This window comes from Sceloporus occidentalis, unplaced genomic scaffold, assembly GCF_023333645.1.
Source record: "Sceloporus occidentalis isolate IW3139 unplaced genomic scaffold, rSceOcc1.0.p SCAF_2, whole genome shotgun sequence".
In the NCBI taxonomy this organism is placed as follows: Eukaryota; Metazoa; Chordata; class Lepidosauria; order Squamata; family Phrynosomatidae; genus Sceloporus; species Sceloporus occidentalis.
Window position 1 is genome coordinate 191,557,655 of NW_028316982.1, and position 17,158 is coordinate 191,574,812.

Below are 17,158 nucleotides of genomic sequence, written 5' to 3' on the forward strand. Positions count from 1 at the left end.
GGAAAATGGGTGTATTTCTCAATTGTGCAAGTTCCTAACACTGTGTGAACAATCAGTATACTAACTGTTATGTTCCTTCAGGTTGTTTCCAACTTATGGTGACCCTCCAGTGAACCCATTATGGGGTATTCTTTGCCAAGATTTTTCACAGAGGGCTTGCCATTGCCTTTCTCTGGGGCTGAGAGAATATGAGTTGCCCAAAGCCAGCCAGTGAGGTTTCATGGCTGAACAGGGATTCAGACTCTGGTCTTCTGATATACTAGTCCAGCACTAAAACCACTATGCCATACTGGATCTCACACTAAAGAAATATAATGAGGTTCATTACATCCAAATAATAATTACACTCATTACTGTTCCATTAAAAGAAAAATAAATAAATAAATAAAGGTGGTTCAATTGTTGCTGAAACGTCCTGAAAAGGTGGAGGAAGGGAGTGTGTCTGAATGCCAGGTGCACTTCCTTAATCGTAATGGAAACATGGCTCCCTCCTAAATTGTTCCTGGAAGTGGATTTCCTATGAACGCAAAGTAGATGATCAATCATAATTAATTAATTGTTGTCAGTCATTAGTGATGGTGAAAATGACCTATTTTCCAAATTTCTAATGTTTGACATGATCAAATTAATTCACACTCCAAGCTCTGATATACACACTGTTAGTTTTCTGTGATGCCAAAAGGCTGTATCACTACGTCCCCAAAATAGGATGAAACTGTACAAATGGGTGCCCACACAACTGATGCAGAGTTTTTCTGCTTTTTCTTTCACTTCATCTTGACAATGTTCATGTTATGAATTCATCCTTAGAAGAGCAACCTGTAAAGCACTCTGTCCCAGTCATAAAGCGTACAAAAACCCTGGGCAAAAGAAAAGGCTTTTTTTGTATGCAAAAGGTGGGAGCCCATGAAAAGAGAGAAGGAATGTTGAACTATTGTTTTAAGTACCATCATTCAACACAATACTGGAGAAATACTGCTGGTCATGTTGCTTGGGAAAATTGTTGTTGATAGTCCCCCACCATGACCAATCATAGAATCATAGAATCATAGAATCTTAGAGTTGGAAGAGACCACTAGGGCCATCCAGTCCAACCCCCTGCCATGCAGGAAATCCAAATCAAACCATCCCTGACAGATGGCCATCCAGCCTCTGTTTAAAGACCTCCAAGGAAGGAGACTCTATCACCCTCCGAGGAAGTGCATTCCACTGTCGAACAGCCCTTACTGTCAGGAAGTTCCTCCTAATGTTCAGGTGGAATCTCTTTTCCTGTAGCTTGCATCCATTGTTCCGGGTCCTGTTCTCTGGAGCAGCAGAAAACAAGCTTGCTCCCTCTTCAACATGACATCCTTTCAAATATTTAAACAGGGCTATCATATCACCTCTTAACCTTCTTTTCTCCAGGCTAAACATCCCCAGCTCCCTAAGTCGTTCCTCATAGGGCATGGTTTCCAGACCCTTCACCATTTTTGTCACCCTCCTTTGGACACGCTCCAGTTTCTCAATGTCCTTTCTGAATTGTGGCGCCCAGAACTGGACACAATATTCTAGGTGGGGCCTGACCAAAGCAGAATACAGTGGCACTATTACTTCTCTTGATCTAGACACTATACTTTTATTGATGCAGCCTAAAATTGCATTGGCCTTTTCAGCTGCCGCATCACACTGTTGACTCATGTTCAACTTGTGGTCTACTTGGACTCCTAGATCCCTTTCACACGTAGTTTCATTCAGCCAGGTGTCACCCATCCTATATCTGTGCATTTTATTTTTCCACCCTAAGTGCAATACCTTACATTTCTCCGTGTTGAATTTCATTTTGTTAGCTTTGGCCCAGCTTTCTAGTCTATTCAGGTCATTTTGGATCTTGATCCTGTCCTCTGGGGTATTAGCTATTCCTCCTAATTTGGTGTCATCTGCAAATTTGATAAGTATGCTCCCAATTCTGTCATCCAGGTCATTGATAAAGATGTTGAATAGCACAAAAGCAAGACAAGCAACCCGGAAAACTCAGGTTCATAATTTTGGGATACTTTTGAATTGAACTGTGAGCCTGGAGGCCCAGGTTTTGACAGTGACCAGGAGTGCTTTTGCACAGCTGACGCTCATGTGCCAACAGTGCCTGTTCCAGAAGAAGTCAGATCTGGGCACAGCAGTACATGCCATGGTTACATCCTGTTTGGATAACTGTAATGTGCTCTATGTGGCACTGAAAAGTGATCAGAAATGTCAGCTGGCCTAAAGAGCTGCAACCAGGTTCTTAACCTGACCTGGCTACAGGGAGAATACAATGTTGCAACAGCTCTATTGGCTTCCGGTCCATTTCGAGGCACAACTTAAAGTGCTGGTTTTGATCTATAAAACCATATATGACTTGGGGCCCAGGGTATGTGAAGGATGTCAACAAAGTCCTAGTTGTAGATTATCCTTCTGTAGGCATGACTTAGCTGTAGAACATTAATCAGAGTATCCACTCTTAATTATTTAAAAGCTAACAAAACAGTATCATAACATTTTCTAATTCACTGCAATCAGCAGCTGAATGGAGCTAGAAAAGGTTTTCTTTCCACAGTCTAAGCTTTCCTGACACACACACACACACTTGATGTGTCAAGTATTGCCACAAATAGAAATGAGATATTGGATTGGTTAGATATCCACTTGAAGACCAAGAAAATATTCTTTCAGAAAGCTTGGTGGATGAATTGCTAACATGGTCAAGGGGGTCACAGACATAATTTTTCTTAGGTCATATGGGACAGACAAAAGTATCAGTGTTTCAAAGCTTTATTGGCTACTCTACTTCTGCCTACTATTCATATAACAGTGTAAATAGGATAGTGTGTGCTGAAAACCACATGCTGTGTACATAAGACTGTACAGAGAATATGGTGTAGCAGGCCTAACAGAAAGCTTCTTTTTGTATGAAATGATCAATTGTGTCACAAACATTATTTGCTACAAATTAACCACTAAATGCAAGTACTACCCCAGGAGAAGATCTACTGAGTAATAACTAAGTTTCCAAGTATTTATGCTTTTTTGTTGTTAATGATAAAACACTCAAAAGATGATGAACAAAGCAAAGCAGTTTTAAATATAATGTAGACTTTTAGTAAATAATATCTGCAACCCTTAAAGCAATGGTTTTGTGAAGCCTTAGTAATTTTAAAGTAAGTGTTTTGCGACATAAAAAACAAACATATAATCTTACCTTCTCTTCTTTTGCTTCAGGTAAAGTAGTGTACCATGCTATTGAAGCATGCAATACATAATGAGATTTGCAAGAAGCATACATTTCTGCATTGTAAAAAGCATTCCTTATTTCATGCACAGCAGTTAAGAATGCAACTCATGCAAATAAGGCTGCATCTTCACTGCAGAAATAATGCAGTTTGATATCACTTTAACGGCTAGGGCTGAATGTTATTTAATTCTGGGATTTGTAGTTTTGTGTGATATTTAGCTTTCTCTGTCAGAGGGCTCTGGTGCAAGAACAAGCTACAAATCCCAGAAATCCATAGCATAGAGCCATGACAGTTAAAGTGGTGGCAAACTGCATTATTTCTGCAGTAAAGATGCAGCTTAAAACTAATTATTTTAATATAGTCTCTTTCTTTTGAAGACACAACTATAGGGTCTTATTCTTCACTGGCCATCAAAATGACATTAAAAAATCCACGGAACCTACCTGTTGAGAAAAGCGTTGTTGGTGTATTTGGACATGCTCTTCTCTGATGTGCTTTGATTGCCTTGGTAATGTTTCTACTTCCTGAATGGCTTCAAGAGTAACTTGCTGGGGCAGGACTTGGAAAAGTGAGGTCACATACATTAAGATGGACTTTTTATCAGGATAAGCAGTTGCAACATCTGGGAAAGAAACATATTAAATACACGCTGCGTTAGACAGCTTACAAGGCTTTGTAAAAAGCAAATGGTTTAATGAGTGGTCCATTGTCCCTTTAAACCCACTGGGAACTAATTAAAGTATTACAATCAATGGCAAGTTTTCAAACCAAAAGTGAATACAAATGAGGAAGAGCAAAAATGTCACCTCTCTCTTAATTTTTACTGTACATTTTTTCTCATTTATACATCTTATATTTAAAATTCAGAATTGTGAAGTCAGAATAAGGGACCTTCATAAACGGTTGACCACATATAGATAGATAGATAGATGATAGATAGATAGATAGATAGATAGATAGATAGATAGATAGATATAGTGTGTGTGTTAAAGACAGAAGTTGTTATACTAGGCTGACTTAAATATAGCAACTATTTATATAGGGTTGATTTCTTGAAGCAACACAGCAAGTGCATAAAGGTGAGATTATCTGAGTCTCCATTTATTATCCATTTCCCATGAGCAGAGCCTTGGAATTCATTTAGGTTGGTGGGTTTAGCTTCAAACAAACAAAAAACAGCATGAATGCCATAGTTTCCATTTAAAATACATTATAAAACCAAGAAATTATGTATGGCAACCTGCATTTGTATTTACTCATAAAGTAATTTAGTGAAATTAAAAAAGTAAATAGCCATTCTTGTTTCCCACTCATTAAAAAAAATATCAAAATCCATATCGTCAGCTGAACTGAAATGAGTTTAGTTTCCACACTGCAGAAATAAAGCAATTTGACACCACTTTAACTGTCATAATTCTATCCTGTGGAATCCTAGGATTTGTAGTTTAGTGAGGTATTAAGCCTGGTCTGTCAGAGACCTCCGGAGCTTCACCAAACTACAAATCCCAGGATTCCATAGGATAGAGTCATGTCAGTTAAAGTAGTATCAAAATGCTTTATTTCTGCCGTGTGACTAAACCCTAAGATACTACTCATAAAAAGATATTTAAAGAAAGCAAAATAAATCAAGTTACCCCATCCCCCAGATACTATTGTAAATTATAATTCATATCTAGATTACATGTACCTTTTATCATCCAAAATCCACAAAACAGTAATATTGATACTGTACTTTGCTATATGGACAAGATGGCTATGCCTGGATATGTTTTATACACATTTTATGAATATACTATTTCTTCAAATAAGAGAAAAATAGTTCTGTCAGTAAACAATTATTTGTTTTTATTCAGAAAGGCCCTTCTCACAGCTGGTTTGTTGCAAAGGGAATTTAACTAATTCTAGCTTTTATTGTTGCATTTTTAATATAATGATTGTTAATATTTTTTATGAGTTTGAATACTGTTAGCCTCTTTTTTTGAGCAGAAAGCTGATAAATAAATTTAATAAATAAATAAATATGGCTTTCTGAGGCTTTGATCTTGTTTACTTTCATGTAGGATAAGTGTGAAAACTGAATTCAGTTGGGGTTACTTATCAGTATACATCTACAGGAATGATGTGTGAATATAACCACAGTAAGTCATCAGAGAAAAAAAAAATTGTCCCAGCAAGTCTCCAAGTCAAGTAAAATTTGTTAAAAAATACAGATTATGGAGCATTGTTTTCACATAATTCCTTTGGTCATGGCCATTTAAATTTACCTCATGTACTCAATGGAATGAATAAAAATGTAAAGAGGTTGTTGTATAAGTCTTTATCATTAATTCCATAAGTGCCTAAACATAAGCATTGGCAGAAAGCCATCAAAACTATTAATAGCAATGAGGTTTTGTTATAATACATCTACTCCAGTATATCTGCAAGATCAGAGGTTCAATGACATTTTGGTTCTCTCCTCCAAAGTTTAACTGCACAAAACCAGATATCATGCATAAATTTGCTATGTATATTTGTAGAGCCGATAAAGGTCATGTGACTCAACATGTCCATGTCTCTTGTGTGTTTTAGACACTTCTCAAACACTAAAAGTGGAAAGGAGAAGAAGCAGATCATAACAGCATATGCTGAGGGGAGGCTGGTAGATGAAAATGATCTGAATTGAAGCCAACATGCAATCAGTGACTGCAGGTGAGCTGAGCCTCAGCTAATGCAGATGGCTGACTGCCACATATATAAGTACTAACAAATTACAGGATTTCTGAATTTCAAACACTATATTTGGGTTTTCTGGTAAATTGCAGCCAGTGCTAATACATGATATTTTTTCATTCCAAGGTGAAGCAGGAAATAATACCCATGCCCACCCAACTGAAGCTAAAGCACCTCAAGACAAATTATTTTGGCACATAAGACATATATCTCTCACCATCTCTGACAATAAAAAGAAACAATAAATCAAATACCAAATATCCCCCCTCTTTTTATAACATTCTTAATCTTCTGCCAGAGGCAACTGTCTTGCTCTCCCTAATGATACAATGTCCCCTCGTTTAGATTTGTTTCAGACATTTTTCAATTTGCTTGGAGGCTTGTTGGATAGCGTTACTCATTTTTAAGAGAAAAGTAGCGCACCTGGTTACAGTTTATTGGTGGTGGTTGGGATATTTCACACTTGTAACAATGGACAATGTGTTGTGTGTCTGTACTGTATTCATTGTATTCATTAATTGAGTATATGGGTATTGTGAAGTCGAAGGCTTTCATGGCCGGCATTCATAGTTTTTTGTGGGTTTTTCAGGCTATGTGGCCATGTTCTAAAAGAGTTTATTACTGACGTTTCGCCAGCATCTGTGGCTGACATCTTCAGAGAATGCTTGTCAGGAAGAAACCCACTGTTTCCAGGCAAGCATTCTCTGAAAATGTAAGCCACAGATGCTGGCGTAACGTCAGGAACAAACTCTTTTAGAACATGGCCACATAGCCTGAAAAACCCACAAAAATCTATATAAGGGAATTGAGATGTGTATCACATGTATATTATGGATGGGGGGAATTATGGGATACATAGTATTGGAGTTAAACTTGTCAGTGATTCAAAGTGAAGATAATTGACTGGTACAAGAATGCACAGATGTGTGTGGTATGGATTTTCCAGAAACCTCCTCATTGGAAAGGAAATATGGAGAGAAACTGAAAGTGTGTAAAGGGGCTGGGTGAGTAGATAAATGATGATGGGACATGGTTGTGTATTGGTTAATAGACAAATCACAGTCAGGCCCAAGGAACTTTAGGGTGGAGTAATGCTAATGTTAGTCCTGTGTTAATTTGGATAATTAACGATTTATTTTGTAACTATTTTATGTGCAGGTATTTGGTTATTTTGGCATTTTGGTTACTGTAAAACACAGTAGGAGGAGAAAACCCTAATGAGTGGGATACTAAATCTATTAAATAAATAAACAAAGAAATAAGCAAGCAAAAGAGCACAACTGATTCCATCCCTAAACTAATTATAACAATAGGGAATTGGCTGCTTAATCTATGTTAACTGTCCTTTAGTGGCTTTGGGATCAATGGAATATAAAAATGATAGCATTTCTAGATAACAATTTTATATTTATACCCTAGACACTACATGGCATAGATGAAAAAGTTAAAAATGGAATATGAAATTATTGCTTTCAAAAATAATTCTTATCTCAGTCAATCAGACTCAGTAACATTTTGTTAGTAAGATGCCTGTGACAACTTTAATATTCCGCAGGGAAACATAATTCCCCACAACTCTGAAAAAAAAAAGTATTGCCTAAGCTCAAGAATCTTGTTTTGAAGGATAATGCTAGCCACAAGAAAAGACGACAAGATTATAATCCGTCTGACAGACACATATCGTCACCCAGAAGTATCAATCTGTCAAACAGGATCATTTACAGCTTTGTAAATTAATTTCAAGCTAACTGTGAATGCATACCATGTAAGCTTTTATGAAGCTTTTTCTTCTTTTTTGTGGCATGGAATATAAAAGTTTGGAAGAAAGTTTCCATTTTATTTTATCTTAAGATAATGATGTGCATTTAAGTGGATAGTTGCGGTATTTTTTTTGGGGGTGGGGGGAGACTTAGAAGCAACACTAGTAGAACATGGGTGGTGAACAACAGATTATTCAAATGATACACACTAATCTCAAATACCTAGAAAGAGTAGTTGAAGGACTGCCAAAACTCATATCAGAGATTATCAAAGTAATGCTTATAAAATAGATTCAATTATACATTTGTTATAGTGGGTGCTAAACCTGCTACTACCATTTAAAAATGATTTTTAAAATTGTTTATTAACATTTTAATAATATTTTAAATGTTTCAAAAGTCACAAAGCACAGAAAATATAAAATAACCTTTTCTCTGCATTGTTTAAAATACTTGTTCTATTTCCTTTTGAAGAAGGAAGAAGACTAAAACATATATAAAACACATGGAAAAGACTCAGTCAGGGGCTGTGTTATAAAGAAGGCAGCCATATTATAATTTGGTTTTTCCAAATTGTTATGCTGCATGGAAGCAGAACAAAGTTGAAATGGAGACATTAGTGCATTTCAAATCCCAGTGAAACTGTTGAATTTAGTTATGCAAGGCTCTGAGCAAACAGAGGATGTGACTGATATCTATCTCTTATGAGCAATACAACTAAATGGCTATAACACAAAAAACAATGTGGAGATTGCTTGGTCACACAGCTTTTGTAAGCATTAACAGGGGATATAAATTATCCAAAACATGAAAATATTCAAGAATAAATCTCAGTAGGAAAGACGTTGCAATATAAGGACCAGTGAATCCAATAGAGGCCTTGCACAGCACATAGAGGCCAGTGCATTATGGCACATACCTGCTGTCTCCCTCATCAAAGAGGCACAAGAAGAAACAAAAAAGAAACACTAAGCTCTATAAGAATCCTCTTCCATCTTTTTCTGTATGTGCCTGAAAGGGACAAAAGGATGTAGCCTGAATCTACATTAAACTGTCCTTACGATGAGGCATAATGGCCAGATAAAACATCAGTTTTGGGTTGCTATGAAAGGGCAGCATTAATGCATTATTTTTATTGAAATTTTACAGCTTCAGATGGGTATATTTTGGACCTTATGAGTCAAAAGAATGTTGGGTCTCAATGGTCTGAACCTTCACTTGGATGAATAGATGGATATTGTCTGCCTTAGAGAGTAAAATGAATTGGGCCAGCCTTGCCTTCTTAGGTATTAGGGTACAAACAAGGTAATATTTTATCCTTTATGCCAAAGGCACATTGAATTGCAGTATTTCTGTGATACTTCTAAAATATTAAATTATAAGAATATATTATAAACTTTACCATTTAATTTAGGATTAATATATTCTGGGGTATCATTTACTTGACCATATAAAGTTTCTCTTTGTACTTGATTGGTTATTCTGGTGTTGATAAAATTGGTTCTGAAGTATCATTACCAAGTGTAAAAGCCTTTTGATAGAGTGAGCCTTTACAACAGTCAAGAGACTCCAGGCACAATTGGCCAAGCACTATTCCATGACACAACCTCCATTCATTTCAATGATAATTCTCTGAAATAATAGGAAAATGTACTGGTACTTGATTTCTTTTGTTGCTTAAACAAGTGGAAATAGTAGGGCTAAATGGTTTGGATCACTAGTAATGAAGACTGAAGTCTCAGCTATAATATAGCTCAGATTTCCTCAAGTAATTTTATCTGCTAGATTTGTAAACTATGTGAATATGTCACCTGGTCATTGGAAAAAAAAACTCTAATGCAAAAGGGAGAAAAATCAAAGCGCCCAGTCCTATCCTATAAGAGACCATACATGGGCAACAGAAGCTAAGTGCCAGTTGCCTTTAGTCTCTGAATGTTGTTGTTGTGGGCCTTCTAATCATTTCTGACTTACAGTGACCATATAATGAGGTTTTCTGGGTAAAAATTGTTCATACTGCCTTTGTCAGTAGAAGACTTGCCCAAGGCCTCCCAGAGAGGGCCCAAACAGACAAGCCAAAATAAAGCTGCTTTGGGTCACTTTGGAGGTATACTATTTAAATGATGCTGGATTTGACCCCTTCCCCACTGCCATTTCCTTCTCCTTTTGTGTCATGTCTTTTTAGATTGTAATTATTGCATTATTTTCTTTGTATATCTTTTAATGTATTGGAAAATCCTTAAATAAATAAATTTAAACAACAACAATTCTATGGGAGGGGGTACTACCCATTGAACTCAGTAGAAGAGTTCACCTATAAGAACTCAAATGTTAAGGTAACTAACTATATATGTACTTGTTGTTGTGTGCCTTCAATGGATCGAGGCGGGATCACAGCAGAGTTAAAATTACTCTTACAATATTGCAGCGTTAGTTACTGCACAATAAAACCACAGCTAAAAATATAAAAACATAAGAACATAAAAGCATAGAAACATAAAAACATAAAACATCAATCAATCACGGTGTCAGCTGTTCTCATTCCATACTAGTGGTCTTCATAGGAGGTCAGGAGGGTATGCGCGGTGAAAGAACTCTGTCTTTACCACCTTCTTGAAAGTTTCCAAGGATGTGACAAGGCAGGTCTCCTCTGGGAGTCCATTCCATAGTCTAGGAGCAGCTATACTGAATGCCTTTTGGGAAGTAGAAACATGTTTGGATGATGGTATCTCCAACAGGTTCTTCCCACTTGTTCTAAGAGTGTGGGGCAGATTGTATAGGGAGATGTGTTCCTGTAAGTAGCCTGGACCCAAGCCATGTAGGGCTTTAAAGGTAATAACCAACACCTTGTACTGTGCCCAGTGTAAATCTTTCAAGATAGGTGTTATATGGTCAAGTCTCAAAGAACTAGTGACCAACCTGGCTGCTGCATTTTGCACTAATTGAAGCTTCTGAACTTGATACAAGGGTATCCCCATGTATAGTGCATTACAGAAATCGAGACGAGAGATTACCAGAGTATGTACTACAGCTTCAAGGTCCCTTCAGTTGAGGTAGGGTTGTAGTTGGCGTATCAACCAAAGTTGGTACCAAGCACTTCTGGCCATCGCATCCACTTGAGATGACAAATGTAGAGACGGATCCAGAAGTACTCCCAAACTGTGAAATTCATACTTCAGGGGAAGTGTGACCCCATCAAGGAGTGGTGAACAAATTTCCCTCCCCGGACCTAAGCAACCTATGTTAAGTACCTCCATTTTCTCTGGATTCAGCTTGAGTTTGTTTTTCCTCACCCAGCCCATTACTGACTCAAGGCAGGGATTCAGAGGGGAGAAGTCATCCTTAGTCACTGTAGCAGTCGGTGACATAGAGAAACATATTTGGGTGCCATCAGCGTACTGAGAACCCCACTCCCCATGTCTCTGGATGATTTCTTCCAGCGGTTTTATGTAAATGTTAAATAGCATGGTGATCATAAGGTGAACCTATAATGGAGTTTTCTTGGAAGAGTTTAGTCAAAGAGGTTTGCCTTTAATTTGCTCTGAGACTGAGAAAATAGTCATCTGGTGGGTTTCTATGGTGAAGCAGCAATGCAAACCCTGGTCTCCCAATGTCCTATTCGAACACTCAGAATGTTCTACCATGCTGGCTTTATGCAATTAAAAAAACACATTAAATCCCACATATATTGCTGTACAAAAAAGTGAATGTGACTGTGGTAGAGGAAAACAAACGTTTAAGCTAAAAAATGCTACATAATACCAGTATGGATGAATGCTATTGAAAAGAAATGTTTGTTGCTGAAAATATTTTACAAGATGAAAAACATGAAGAATTGTGAAATAAAGAGACTGTGCTGGTAAATTAGAAAAGAAACATGCAAAATAAACCATAATCAATGACCTACAGCATGGCCACTGCTTTTATTGTCAATTAATTAAAGATGTAAATCAAGAGGATTACTTAAATTGCAAAAATTGGCATTTTATACAGTTAACCACAAAGACTGTTAACCACAAAGACTGTAGATGGGGTGAATAAGCACAAAATAGCTTTACACCAGATTGGCAGAAAGGCTCTGATGCCTTACTGCTAAGTGAGCTAATAGGGTGAACATAAACACATTTGTAAAGCAGACATTGACAGAGCCAATGCTAGAATGCTTAGGAATTATTACAGGAAAATCTGCAAATCTTTTAGTTTAAAATTTAATTGGTGATTAAGCAGAACAGGATAAAAATGGCTAGTGAAATATAAACAGCATCTTTTTTTTAAAAGAAATGTTTCCCAGCATTTTGTGATCAAAGTCCGTCTGAATGCTGTGATATCTGGAAATGGAATATGTATGCTGTGATGTTATGTGTATATGTGTGTGTATGTGTGTGTGTGGGCATGCTCTTAAATTAACCAAAAACAATGGGCTCACATTAGTTCCAGGCCAACAGATACAGATCACAAACATGTCAATTTTGCCATTGAGTACCTTCAACATCACTTATGACAACCCTAAAGTCAGTTTGCCACAGGGTTTTCTTGGCAAGATTTGTGCAGAGGGGGTTTGCTATTACCTTCTTCTGAGGCTGCCTAGTCATTTATTTCAATGCGGGGGGGGGGGGGGGGAGTTACAAGGAATATCACAGATGTTTCTCCAAGCCTGATCCCCTTTGCATCATCTTGACATGCTGGAGCTTGTCAGGACTCAGTGATGGTTTTGGGGATCTGGAGCCTTTGGACTTGCTACAGCAGACAAAAAATTCAACCAGGTGGAAATGTAGATAGGATAATTTTGTAACAAAGAGTGTTAATCCTCCTTAGAGACTATCAAATTTTATTTAGCATAAACTTGCATGCAGTCTAGGGAAGCAGTCAGAGCCCAGAAAAGTGTATGCTAAGTAAAAAGTTAATCTTTAATGTGCCAGAACACTCTTGGTTCAGCAGGAGGAAAGTGAAGACTAAAGGGAAAAAAGGGGGGAGGGATCCTTTGTTCCAGTGTTCTCATGTTGCTACCACCAGAGTCTTGAACTGAGGAAGAAGTGGGAAATAAATAAATAAAGACAAATAAATGGGTCCTACAGCGAATCAAATATGAACATTCCCTAGAAGCCAAGATGACTAAACTGAGGCTGTCATACTTTGACCATATCATGAGAAGACAAGACTCACTAGAAAAGTCAATAATTCTTAGCAAAATAGAAGGCGGGGGGGGGGGGGGGAAGGAAGACCACATTCCAGATGGATAGACTCCATCAAAGAAGCCACAGCCCAAGTCTGCAAGATCTGAGCAATGTGGTTGATGATAAGATGATATAGGGTCACCATAATCCAAGTGAAGTTGGTGGCATTTAACAACAAAACTCATAAATAAATACAGTCACTCTACATCAAAGTAAGTAAAAGGAAGGGAGAAGAGAAGGCTGGTGAACGGACCAATCTATTATTATTATTATTATTATTATTATTAACCTTTATTTATAAAGCACTGTAAATTTACACAGCGCTGTACATACAATCTTTTTAATTGGACGGTTCCCTGCCTAAGGCTTACAATCTAAAAAAGACATGACACAAAAGGAGAAGGGGAAGGGGATGACGGCCAACAGTTCTTCTCTACCTCCGAGGCCTGGATCAGGGGAGATGGACTGGAGGGAAGACATAGCAATACAGGAAATGATTCAATAAAACAGGCAACAAAGGAATATCAAATAGCAAGCGACAATTATGCAATGCCTGGGAACGCTGCTCTGAACAGGATGGTCTTCAACTCTGTTTTGAAGCTGGTTAAAGAAGTGATGGCTCTTGCTGGTGGGGGAAGAAGGTTCCAGGAGTGAGGGGCAGTGAGTGAAAAGGGGCAAATTCGAGATGGGGCAGAGGAAATCCTGGGCTGAGACAGCAGACCTTGACTACCAGAACGGAGGGCCCAAGTGGAAAGGTGAGGAGAAAGAAGCTCTGATTAGTAAGGAGGGGCTTTAAACGTCAACAGTAGGAGCTTATACTGAACGCGGAAAGGGAGGGGGAGCCAGTGAAGTGATGCCAACACAGGAGAGATGAGGTCAGAGCGGTTGGCGGATGTGATAATGCGTGCAGCTGCATGCTGGACAGAGATTAAAGGACGGAGGTGAGAAAGAGGAAGCCTAGCCAGGAGGACGTTACAGTAATCAAGTTGTGAGATCACTAGGGCATGGACCAGAATCTTGGCAGTAGAGGCGGAGAGATATGGTCGGATTTTGGTAATAGAGTACAAAAAGAATCTATAAGCCTTCGCTGTGGTCTGGATCTGAGGGATACATGACAGAGAACAATCAAAGATAAAACCAAGACTGCGGGCTTGCTGGACTGGTTGAATAGAAATGTTGTCCACAGAGACAGAAAAGGAGTATTGAAGGGCAGACTTAGGAGGAAAGACAAGAAGCTCTGTCTTGGACATGTTGAGCTTCAAGCGCCGATGGCGCATCCACTGCGAGACAGCTGTGAGACAAGACGAGACTTGCTGTTCAAGCCTTGGAGAAAGATCAGGGGTGGAAAGATACAACTGGGTGTCGTCGGCATACAGATGGTAGGAAAAACCAAAAGAGCTAATGAGTTTACCTAAGGACAGTGTGTAGAGAGAAAGCAGAAAAGGAACCACAACAGAGCCCTGGGGAACTCCTACAGATAAGGGAACAGGAGAAGAAGTCTGACCTCCTGCAACTACTGCAAAAGATCTGCCAGACAAATAAGATCTAAACCAGTCAAGAACAGAGTCTGAGAACCCAAGGTCAGAGAGTATGTCAATTAGGAGACAGTGATCAACGGTGTCAAAGGCTGCAGACAAATAGAGAAGGATGATAACAGAGTAAAGGCCATTAGCCTTGGCCTGTAAAAGCTCATTTGAGATCTTAGTGAGAGCTGTCTCTGTGGAATGCCTTGGGCGGAAAAGAGACTGAAAGGGATCGAGAATGGAGTTGGCTTCAAGAAACTCGAGACAGCGCAAATAAACAACCCATTCCAAAACCTTAGAAAGAAAGGAAAGAAGAGAAATCGGACGATAGCTAGACAAAGAGGAGGGGTCAAGAGAAGTTTTTTTCAGAATTTTTCATATGTACATATGTTTATTTTTCAAGTTTGTTAGACTGACTCCAGCAATTCACTGACTTTTTCTTCTGTGAAAGCAAATCAGTTCATTTCTGGATCTTTCTAAGGAGAATTAATGTGTTTGTGTCTTGTGTTCTGACAAGACAATGAGAGAATCTTGCATGTAATGAGAGCTGCAACCCCAAATATCTCAAAAGAAAGGAATATCTTCATAAATAATATCACATACTAATGTTAAAATAATTTTGCACATGCCATAACTATCCTTATAGAATACCTGAAATTTAAGTCAACATAATTCTCACATACTATATGATGATAATTAAAAGAAAAGTAAGCATATGTACCATCATTTATGTGAGTACCTGTATGTGTCTACCAACTCATTCTCTCTCACACAAAAACCAGACTTGCCTAAATATGGAATTAATTATTCAACAATACATTTTCCAAGATCATATGCAATAAATCAAAGAGAGAACTTGACTTCGATTTTTTTACAAGTTCTTTTCTCTGTACTAAGTGCCCTGCTTCAAACAACAGACCACATACTGGTAGGGTATTGAGCGGAGATAAAAGAGTTTATCTACTAGGATTATTTGCCAGCTTTTCCTTTTCTTTTAATCAGACTGTCAAGTACTGTCAGAAAGCATGCTTACAAATTATACTTTCAAGATTGTCAACTATTTTATATGGACTTCATGGGCTTCTTTTCTCTGCTTTACTTTTCAATTCTTAAGGCTTATAGTATGCACAAAAATGTTTCCAGCCTTTTTTATTTTTAGATGTTTCTCATTAATTAGGTGATTGGCTATCTGGTCATGTCTGCCACTCTGTCTTCTCCATTCTCTCTCCCAAAGGTTTGATTTTATCTTCTCTTGTAGATGTTTTATGCAATATTCCCCTCAGAATACCTGCTTTTGAATAAAAACATCAGCTTATCATTCAGGGCTCTGGACAGAGAGATCATTAGATATATTGAGTGATTAAAACAATTGATTAAATGGCATTTTTTTAAAAAATCCTTTGGAAATTTGAAGTGATAATTTTAATTGATTAATTATGTTCATTGACTAAAAACTTGATCAATTTCAAAGCTGCTCAGAATAAACTGGACAATACACTAGATTTTATTTTAAAACATTTATTATAAATCTAACCTAATATATTTAGATAGCCAGCATAGTATAGTCATTTGGGTGTTGGAATAGGATTCTGGAGAACAGAGCTCAAATCCCTGCTGAGCATTCGGTGACCTTGGGCAAGTCACACTCTTTGAGCCTCAGAGGAAGGCAAGGGCAAAGCTCCTCTGAACTAATCTTGCCATGAAAACCCACAGTACATTCTTTTTAGGGTTTTCAAAAATCAGAAATGACTTGAAGAAGCCACCCATGACAACTACACACTTATATAAATTAGTCTATAGTAAGTACCTTCTAAGGAGAGGCATTCTTCAGGCTTAAGTTGTGAAAATTCAAGAACAGGAAGAAATTTATTCTTGCTATTCCACAAAAAATGGGAGAAGAATAAATATTTTTATCTCACCCAAATGAGTGTTTTGTTCTCACAGATATTCCTCTTTAAGCTCTAGACCAGGAGGTACAATCATTTGAGCTCTGTGGGATGAATCAGATATCATTCCACAGGTGTCACCATGGTGCAAGTGGTCATATATGTGTTTAGTCACAGATGCACAAGCATGTATACAATATTTCTCTTCATCTCACAACCTCAGTGTGCACGTACATACACTTCAGTGTGTCTACCCCAGAAACAACCAGCTCTCATCCCCAGGCATCTTCACAGATCACCATTCACCTGCTACTAGCAAATGGTAAGTAACAATTATGAAGCCAAGGAATAGCATCCTTCCAAATTTCAACCCAGCTGAACAGCTGCAAGGAAAAATGGGTGAGGCCTCAGGGCTTCAGGTGCCATGTAGGGCACAGACAAAGCTCACATGCAGCCTTAGAATTGCAGGTCACACAGCTCTGTTCTATTTATATCACCTTTTACTGTCCCTCCATATATATTCTGCATCTTTATTATAATAATCCCAATTTTTAATGTACAAGGAAATGCTTCATCATTATTATAATCACAGTTCTTAAGGTACAAAGAAAAGGTTTTATTTTTATTTCCATACTTCAGTTTGAGCCTAGCTGTCTGGGAGTTTGAAAGATTGTGTATCCTTAAAATGTCCTTGCACTTGTTAGTTTTCAGAATCGATTTTCTCCAGGACAAAATAATTAAATGAGCAGGTGATGCTTCCTCAAATAGATCCCAAGCAAACAAAGCTATGCATGACCACCATGCATGATTGTGACACTTGTCAGTATATTACTGGCTTGTGTGCATACCATATGATGA

At 37.9% G+C, this 17,158-nt stretch overlaps 1 protein-coding gene across 8 annotated transcripts in view; it reads right to left on the reverse strand.

The window, feature by feature from the left end:
- Nucleotides 1-17,158, reverse strand: part of LOC149319486 (dystrophin-like) — a 1,434,671-nt gene that overhangs the window by 882,831 nt on the left and 534,682 nt on the right. For all 8 annotated transcript variants that reach the window (XM_089511816.1, XM_089511819.1, XM_089511811.1 and 5 more), the window contains exon 8: nt 3,692-3,870. In XM_089511816.1, coding sequence (XP_089367942.1) covers nt 3,692-3,870 — 179 coding nt within the window. The remainder of the gene's footprint in view (nt 1-3,691; nt 3,871-17,158) is intronic.